General features: G+C 43.0%; 1 protein-coding gene across 4 annotated transcripts in view; it reads right to left on the reverse strand.

Annotated features, from left to right (window-relative positions):
- Positions 1-9520, reverse strand: part of GNE (glucosamine (UDP-N-acetyl)-2-epimerase/N-acetylmannosamine kinase) — a 68059-nt gene that overhangs the window by 26158 nt on the left and 32381 nt on the right. For 2 of the 4 annotated variants that reach the window (XM_011939393.1, XM_011939396.1), the window contains exons 2-3: positions 5907-6112; positions 3034-3485 (exon numbers count right to left, since the gene is read on the reverse strand). In XM_011939393.1, the coding sequence (XP_011794783.1) occupies positions 3034-3485; positions 5907-6112 (658 nt within the window). The remainder of the gene's footprint in view (positions 1-3033; positions 3486-5906; positions 6113-9520) is intronic. The other 2 variants (XM_011939397.1, XM_011939398.1) reach the window with 1 other exon arrangement.

Below are 9520 nucleotides of genomic sequence, written 5' to 3' on the forward strand. Positions count from 1 at the left end.
CTGGGATTACAGGCATGAGCCACCGCGTCTGCCCTGGGTTTTATGCTTTTTTTTTTTTTTTTTGAGATGGAGTCTCGCTTCTTCACCCAGGCTGGAGTGCAGTGGTGCAATCTTGGCTCACTGCAACCTCCCTGGGGTCAAGCAATCCTACTTCCTCAGCCTCCCGAATAACTGGGAGTACAAGCACGTGCCAGCACGCCTGGCTAATTTTTGTATTTTTAGTAGAAATGGGGTTTCACCATGTTGGCCAGGCTGGTCTCCAACTCCTGACCTCAAGTGATCCACCTGCCTGGGCCTCCCAAAGTGCTGAGATCACAGGCATGAGCCCCTGCACCCGGCCAAAACTAGTGTTTTGTTTTTTTGAGACAGGGTCTTATTCTGTCACCGAGGCTGGAGTGCAGTGGCACAATCATGGCTGCTGCAGTCTTGACCTCCCAGACTCAAGCAATCCTCCCACCTCAGCCTCCAGAGTGGCTGGGACTACAGGCATATACCATCATACCCGGCTGATTTTTGTATGTTTTGTAGAGACAGAGTTTCACCACGTTGCCCAGGCTGTTCTCAAACTCCTACGCTCAAGTGATCTGCCCACTTTGGCCTCTCAAAGTACTGGGATTATAGGCATGTGCTACCACATCTGGCACATTATTATTTTCTATTCATTATAAGTTTTTCAGTAATACAAGTTTTCCAGAATACATATGGAACTAATGGTATAATCAGAACAGAATCCAAGAGTGTTTCATTGGAAATATACAAAAAGGACTGAAGAGACAGAAGGTTGTTCCACCAGCATTATCTAGACGATCCCTTGATAACTACAAATCTGTCCAAGGATAAGAAATATTTAGAATGGGCCAGGTGCAGTGGCTTATGCCTATAAACCCAGCAGTTTGGGAGGCCGAGGCAGGAGGATTGCTTGAGCCCAGGAATTCATGACCAGTCTGGGCAAAATAGTGAGACCCCATCTCTACAAAAAAATTTTAAAAATTAGCTGGGCATGGTGGCACATGCCTGTAGTCCCAGCTACTCAGGAGGCTGAGATGGTAGGATCACTTGAGCCCAGGAGGACAAGACTGCACCACTGCACTCCAGACTGAACAACAGAAATATGTAGAATGGTTTATGTTATATAGCAGGAAAGCCCAATTTCTTTACTGATGTAATGTAATCTAGATTAAAAATATACAAAATTTCTTTGCTTATTCAATTTTCTTTTTCTTTCTGTTTGTTATTGTTTTTTGTTTTGTTTTGTTTTGTTTGAGACAGGGTCTTGCTCTGTCACCCAGGCTAGAGTGCAGCAGTGTAATCACAGGTCACTGTAGCCACAACTGCTCAGGCTCAAGTGATCCTCCCATCCCAGCCTCCCAAGTAACTAGAACTACATGCATGCACCACCACACCCAGCTAATTTTTTTATTTTTTGTAGAGACAGTGTCTTGCTATGTTGTCCAGGCTGGCCTTGTAACTCCTAGGCTCAAGCAATACCCCCACCTCAGCCTCCCAAAGTGCTGGGATTACAAAGTGAGCCACCATACCTGACCCAACCAAATCAATTTTCTGCTCATTAATTTTATAATTCAATAGATCTGCCTCTTAGAAATGAAAGGTCCTAAATAGATTATTAGTCCTAATTTGTCCCCTAGGTAGTACTCTTACTATAAATTAACCAACCGACATTCTGTTTGTAAACTTGTTTTTTTTTTTTTTTTACCTCTGATTAGCAAAAGATAATTTCTAGGAAGCTAGAGCACTGAACATTAAAAATGTTGGAACATAAGGCTTATTTACAAAGATATACTCTAATGCTACAACTATGACTTTTGCTTTTTGATAATAATCATCATAATCCCTTACATTAACAAGTACTTATGACTTACTGCTTCCAACATTCATAATCTGAGTATTCCAACAATCCTATAAGAAAAGCATTAAAAATAAAAATGACCATTTTGCCAATGTAGTAAAAAAATTCAGAAAATCAGGCCAGGTGCGGTGGCTCATGCTTGTAATCCCAGCACTTTGGGAGGCTGTGGTAGGCAGATCACCTGAGGTCAGGAGTTCGAGACCAGCCTGGCCAACATGGCAAAACCCCGTCTCTACTAAAAATATGAAATTACCCAGGCATGGTAGCATGTGTCAGTAATCCCAGCCACTGAGGAGGTTGAAGCAGGAGAATCGCTTGAACCTGGGAGGTGGAGGTTGCAGTGAGCTGAGATTGTGCCACTGCACTCTAGCCTGGACAACAGAACAAGACTGTCTCAAAAAAAAAAAAAAAAAAAATCAGAAAATCAAACATGAAAACACCCATAATCCCACACCAGAAATAAATATAATAAATGACTTGATGTACATACTTCCTAACCATCCCATTATTATAATTTTTATTAAAATGGCATATTATGGCTGGGCACAGTGGCTCACACCTGTAATCCCAGCACTTTGGGAGGCCAAGGTGGGCAGATACTTGAGGTCAGGAGTTTGAAACCAGCCTGGTCAACGTGGTAAAATTAAAAATACAAAAATACAAAAATTAGCCAGTCGTGGTGGCGCACACTTGTAATCCCAGCTACTCGGGAGGCTGAGGCAGGAGCATCACTTGAACCCGGGAGGCAGAGGATAGAGTGAGCCGAGATCATGCCACTGCACTCCAGCCTGGACAACAGAGCAAGACTCCATCTCAAAAAATTAAATAAATAAAATGAAATGGCATATTATACTTATAATTTTATAGCTCCCCCCCTTTACATATTAGGATCGTTCTTATAACTAATATATTTAATGGATTAAAGCATTCCATTCTATATATATAGCAGAGATTTCTAAAAATCAATCCACTAAGCCTATTTTACAGAAAAGGTGAACCTCAGAGAGATAAAGTCATACCATAGGGCAAGGTCTATGAACTAAAACCTTGGCCTTCTCATTGCTAACAGAGTATTCTATCCATAATAGTTTCCAAAAAGACTGAAATAGACGGAACATTTTCTGACAAAAACAGCCATTAGATTGCCTAAAGTCTGAGATACGCACCTAGCCACATGCGAATGATGCTCATGTAGTCTTTGTTCTTGGCTGAGAGAAGTTTGTCATAAGAAGGACAGCCTGCCAAAAGGATGCGATCATGGTCCTCACACATGGATATCAGGTGCTGCTCTGCACTGCGGGTGCAGCACACATGATAATGAGCCAGTTTTGTTATGGCATGTCTAATAGAGTCATCAATGGTCCCACTGACTTCCCCACCTTCAATGTGAAGGATTCGGATGTTCATCAAGGCAGCAGATGTGGCCAGAGCCAGGGCATCAAACCTGTCTCCGTGAACAATCATGATATCAGGCTTCAGGCGATTAAGGACATCTGGCAGCTTCACTAGGGCCAGGCCTACTGACTCCACCATGGCTGCCTCATCTTCTCCCCTCACAATTGTGTGTAGCCTGGTGTTAATGTCAAAGTCATCTTGTTCAATCATTCTATATGTATTTCTAAAACCGGGAAGAAATAAAGATTTAAGAACATGTTCTTAAACACAGAGCCATAACATACAAGAAAAGCAATCTAACACCAACCCTGAAGTGAGAAACATTAAAATAATAAATTTAAGTATAACTTACAAACATAAAAAGCATAGACCATAAATGTAAACAGCCTGATTAAGATTCTTTTTTTTTTTTTTTTTGAGATGGAGTCTTGTTCTGTCGCTCAGGCTGGAGTGCAGTGGCGTGACCTTGGCTCACTGCAACCTCTGCCTCCTGGGTTCAAGCGACTCTCCTGCCTCAGCCTCCTGAGTAGCTGAGACTACAGGCATGTACCACCACACCCAGCTAATTTTTCTATTTTTAGTAGAGATGGGGTTTTGGCATGTTGGCCAGGCTGGTCTTGAACTCCTGACCTCAGGTGATCTACCCACGTTGGCCTACCAAAGTGCTGGGATTACAGGCGTAAGCCACTGCACCCGGCCAGAGAATTTTTTTACTAGGAAGAAAGAGACTAAACTTTTAACAGTGGTCAGCACTTTTTATATACACTTAGGGGAAAATGTTCTTTACCCGTTTTTTTAATTTTTTTGAGACATAGTCTCGCTCTGTCGCCCAGGCTGGGGTACAGTGGTACGATCTCGGCTCACTGCAACCTCCACCTCCCAGGTTCAAGCGATTCTCCTCCCTCAGCCTCCTGAGTAGCTGGGACTACAGGCGTGTGCCATCACACCCAGCTAATTTTTGTATTTTTAGTAGAGACAGGGTTTCACGATGATGGCCAGGATGGTCTCAATCTCTTGACCTCGTGATCCACCCACCTCCACCTCCCAAAGTGCTGGGATTACAGGTGTGAGCCATCGCGCCCAGCCAGCCCTTTTATCTTTAAGAAAACATTTCACAGTGAAAAGTCTCTCACTTTTGTCTCCCAATCATCCAATTCTTCTCCCCGGAAGCAGCCAATTTCTTGTGTTAGAATGTACTTTAAACATGCATTTTCATTAACTACTAGTCAAATTTCCTATTTAACTGTGTCATCAGATAAATACTATTTTTCCACCCTTGGTAAACTGTGGTAGGCAGATAAAAAACCTACTGCCATTTCCCTGAGAGCCTCTCTTCCACTAGTCTTCCTGTCAAAGCTTTCTCCCAGCAGTAAAAGAACCCACTCAGACTTTCATCTCAGGTTCTAGCTAAAATTTCTATTCTACCGAGAGGATGCTCCTAAATAGCCAGAATTCATTATGTATTAAAAAAAAAATCTATGGATCCCTGAGCTATCCATTAAGTTTCTTCTCTACTCTTTAAGTATTTCCTAATAGTAAATTCCCACCTTGTTTTTAAAGAATAGTCTGAAAAGGACAATTTTATTTTAATGCCAAGTTTCTTTCAGATATAGTACTGTATTTGTAACCCTCTTTGGAGACTACATTAATGTATTCATGCCACAAGGGTGCACTAAATGCCTTTTTATTATATACATCAAGATGTATGTAATAAAACTTGTTCTCTCAAAGATTGTCCAACCTTTGTTTTTTTGTTGTTGTTATTGTTTTTTTCTTTTTTTTGAGACGGAGTCTCACTCCTGTTGCCCAGGCTGGAGGGCAGTGGTGTGATCTCGGCTCACTGCAACCTCCGCCTCCCGGGTTCAAGCGATTCTCCTGCCTCAGCCTCCCGAGTAGCTAGGACTAGAGGCATGTGCCACCACAACTGGCTAATTTGTTTTTTGTATTTTTAGTAGAGATGGGGTTTCACCATGTTGGCCAGGCTGGTCTCGAACTCCTGACCTTAAGTGATCCACCCACCTCAGCATCCCAGAGTGCTGGGATTACAGGCGTGCGCCACCGCACCAGGCCCAACTTTCACTTTTTAAATGTAGCCTGTGATTAACAACAAACCTAATGTCACCAAAATAAATGCCAATGGTCACAGTAATGTAACTCTCTACTTTACCTTGCAGTTTAGATTTTTAAAATCTTGTTCCATATCTACTACTTTATATGCTGTTGGCCTATAAACCAGTTTTAAGGACTTGCCATTAGAGCTCACAAAACAGATTACATGGAATCACACTGTTATATGCATACAATATGTATTTATAAGTGGCATTTCTTTGAATGTAACAACTAGTAACAAACAGTAATATTTGTATAGCTACCATTTATCAATCATCTACTAAGCAGCATCATTGTGATGGATGCTCTATATCATGATCTCCATTCCTCACAATAATTTACAATATAAGTTTTCACTACATTTTATAATGAGGAAACTGAGGCTCAGAGATGCTAAGTGACTTCTCTAAGGCCACATAAAAACTAAGCAGCAGAATTGGAATTTGAAGCTGGGCCTATATGGCTTGGCTAACAAAACTCAAGCTCCTTCTAGCACACTGTTGCAATGAAGAATAAGAAAATGCTTTCGTCTTACCCATAGTCATCTATCAGGTGAGAGCCAAGTACCACAACATCAAGTTCAAAGAACTCAGGTTCAGTTTTAATGCCAAACATGATCGGGGCAAGTTTAGAATAATCTGCACGGTTACAAGTAGCAACACAAACCCGCAGCTTTCGGTTATTTCCATTCTTCTCCATGATTTGCTTGTTTCGTTTTGAGAGGTTCTTAAAATAGAGTTCCTGAAATTGCCAAAATAAAAACTTTATAATCAGAGTAACTCCTAGATATAACTAAAGTTTAAACTTCTCTAAATCAGAAATAGAAATTTTCAGTCTCAAGTCCTTAACCACTATTTAATATAGTGATTCTTAATCTTTTTATACACCTCCACTTCTATGTGACTCTCCCATTGGTATATCCAGAGTTAAGAAACTCCAAGACTGGTACGATGGCTCACATCTGTAATCCCAGCACTTTGGGAGGCTGAGGCGGGTGGATCACGAGGTCAGGAGATCAAGACCATCCTGGCTAACACGGTGAAACCCGTCTCTACTAAAAATACAAAAAAAAAAATTAGCCTGGCGTGGTGGCGGGCACCTGTAGTCCCAGCCACTCGAGGTTGAGGCAGGAGAATGGCGTGAACCTGGGAGGGGGAGGCGGAGCTTGCGGTTAGCTGAGATCATGCCACTGCACTCCAGCCTGGATGACAGAGTGAGACTCTGTCTCAAAAAAAAAAAAAAAAAAAAAGGAAACTCCAGCAGACTAACTATAACACCACCCCATCCTCTCACACTCAAGAAAACACATTGGAATGCCATTAAGAAGGAGTGAGATAAATCAGCTCTTGTTTAAAAGGTGAGCAAATATCAGCTCTTTATTATTAAAAATTACTTGCCATAACTCACAGATGAGCCCAACATAGCAGGTTGTCACAAAATCAGTGGTTGAGAACCACTGATCTAGTTCAACTCTCATCACTTTATAGAAAGGGAAACACAGGTCTTGAGAGGGAAAATTACTGCCCCAACATTCAAGATCACGTCTCATAAGGAACACAGTCTATTCACTCTCACACTATATACTCCCTAAATACAAGGTATTGTGATTAATGCTGGGCAAAGAAAGATGAGTAAGATAAAAACCTGACCTTCAAGCCCTCATTAGTACCTACACACCAGTGCCAACAAAACTGACAACTCCAAATGCCTATCAGATATCTCCTGCTGTATGTCCTATAACCACCTTAAAGTCAGTGTCCCAAACTGAACTCATTTTCTTTTCCAAACCTGTTCCTCCTCAATTGTTCTGAGTTATGCAATTTCATTCATCCAAATGCCTTGAAATCCTTGTCTTTTCTGTTCTTCACCCCATATCTCCAAAATGCTGTCAATTCCACCCCCTAAATGTCTTTCAAATCTATCTCCTCCTCTTTATCCTTACAAGGACTTCCACTAGTCCAGTCCCTCATTTTAGGTCTGGACGATCGTAACGCTGTCAAGTGGTTTGCCTGCCTCCTATAAACTTTCTTATTTATTTATTTATTTTGAGACAAAGTCTCACTCTGTCACCCAGGCTGGAGTGCAGTGGAACAAGCTTGGCTCACTGCTACCTCCGCCTCCCAGATTCTAGCAATTCTCCTGCCTCAGCCTCCCGAGTAGCTGGGATTATAGGCACCCACCACCATGCTCGGCTAATTTTTGTATTTTTAGTAGAGATGGGGTTTTGCCATGTTGGCCAGGCTGGTCTTGAACTCCTGGCCTCAAGTGATCTACCCACCTCAGCCTCCTAAAGTGCTGGGATTACAGGCGTGAGCCACTGTGCCCGGCCTCCTACAAACTTTCAAAGTGATCTTCCTTTCCCACTATCCCTTCCCTGCCTAAAATTACACTTACTCTGTGCCAAAGTGCCAGCCATACCAAACTGCCTCCAGTTCAACTAGTGAATCTCCATATATCTGTACCTTTATAGATGCTACCTACTTTTTCCTCAAACTTCCCTTCCCCCTTGCCTGGCTTTCTACTCATCCTTCAAAACTCAATCTAAGTGTCATCCTTTCTGGAAGGGTTTCACACAAACCTCAGGTCCTCCTCCTCCATGTTTCTCAGTTGCTGCCTCGCTCTGAGCGTTATGGCCCTCCCATTCACAGATATACTATTGCTTAGCTCCACTGCTCGCTCATCCCTCCCTGCCACGCTATACCCTCCATTCAAAAAGTAAAATCAGGGGCAAGGAATAAGAGATTTGTTTTATGGAATTTTTTTTTAAAGTTTTTACATTTTTGGAGACGGGATCTTGCTATGTTGCCCAAGCCAGAGTGCAGTAGCTATTCACAAGCAAGATCATAGCTCACTGCAGCCTGGAACTCCTGGGCTCAAGCAATCCCCCCCCTCAGCCTCATAAGTAGCTAGAACTACAGGCATACACCACTGAGCCAGGCTTGGAACATGTTAAACTTCTCTAAATCAACATAAAATTTCACCTCATGGACTCTGATCTCAATGTTCATGTTTCAATAAGTGTATCAATATTTAGAATCTGTAATCAGGAATCCAGAGACACTTCAGTAAGGATTCCAATTCTAGGGGTGCCATCCTTTAGATGAGGGTAAATGCTGAAATTCACTGGAAATTCCATTAGTAGCCCTCTGCTGTTGGTACCTCATCTCTCTTAAGCTAAAATTCTGTGACCATGCAAACTGTCCCATCATTAGGCCCACTCTGAATTTATAATCCCCAGTAGAAGCTAATTTCACCCAATGACAAACACTTACAATATAATGAAACGGGCATTCCACCAAGAGAGTTATATTCAGAAGACCTAAGCACTATGTGGTCTTTTTTGTTTTGTTTTTTTGAGACAGAGTCTCGCTCTGTCGCCGAGGCTGGAGTGCAGTGGCACAATCTCTGCCCACTGCAAGCTCCGCCTCCCGGGTTCACGCCATTCTCCTGCCTCAGCCTCCCGAGTAGCTGGGACTACAGGCACCCGCCACCACACCCGGCTAGTTTTTTGTATTTCTAGTAGAGACGGGGTTTCATCGTATTAGCCAGTATGGTCTCGATCTCCTAACCTCATGATCCGTCCGCCTTGGCCTCCCAAAGTGCTGGGATTACAGGCGTGAGCCACCGTGGCCACCATGCCTGGCCTTTTTTTTTTTTTTTGATAAGGAGTCTCATTCTGCCACTCAGGCTGGAGTGCAGTGGCTCGATCTCAGCTCACTACGACCTCCACCTCCTGGGTTCAAGCAATTCTCCTGCCTTGGCCTCCCAAAGTGCTGGGATTACAGGCGTGAGCCACCGTGGCCACCATGCCTGGCCTTTTTTTTGATAAGGAGTCTCATTCTGTTTCCCAGGCTGGAGTGCAGTGGCATGATCTCGGCTCACCACAACCTCCACCTCTCGGGTTCAAGCAATTCTCCTGCCTCAGCCTCCAGAGTAGCTGGGATTACAGGTGCACACCACCATACCCAGCTAATTTGTGTATTTTTAGTAGAGACAGGGTTTTACTATATTGGCCAGGCTGGTCTCAAACTCCTGACCTCGCGATCTGCCTGCCCCAGCCTCCCAAAATGCTGGGATTACAGGCGTGAGCCACCATGCCCGGCCTCCTTTTGCCCATTTTTAAATTGAATTGTTTGTCTTTTTGTTGTC

The sequence above is a fragment of the Colobus angolensis genome, unplaced genomic scaffold, assembly GCF_000951035.1.
Source record: "Colobus angolensis palliatus isolate OR3802 unplaced genomic scaffold, Cang.pa_1.0 Scaffold181, whole genome shotgun sequence".
NCBI lineage: Eukaryota > Metazoa > Chordata > Mammalia > Primates > Cercopithecidae > Colobus > Colobus angolensis.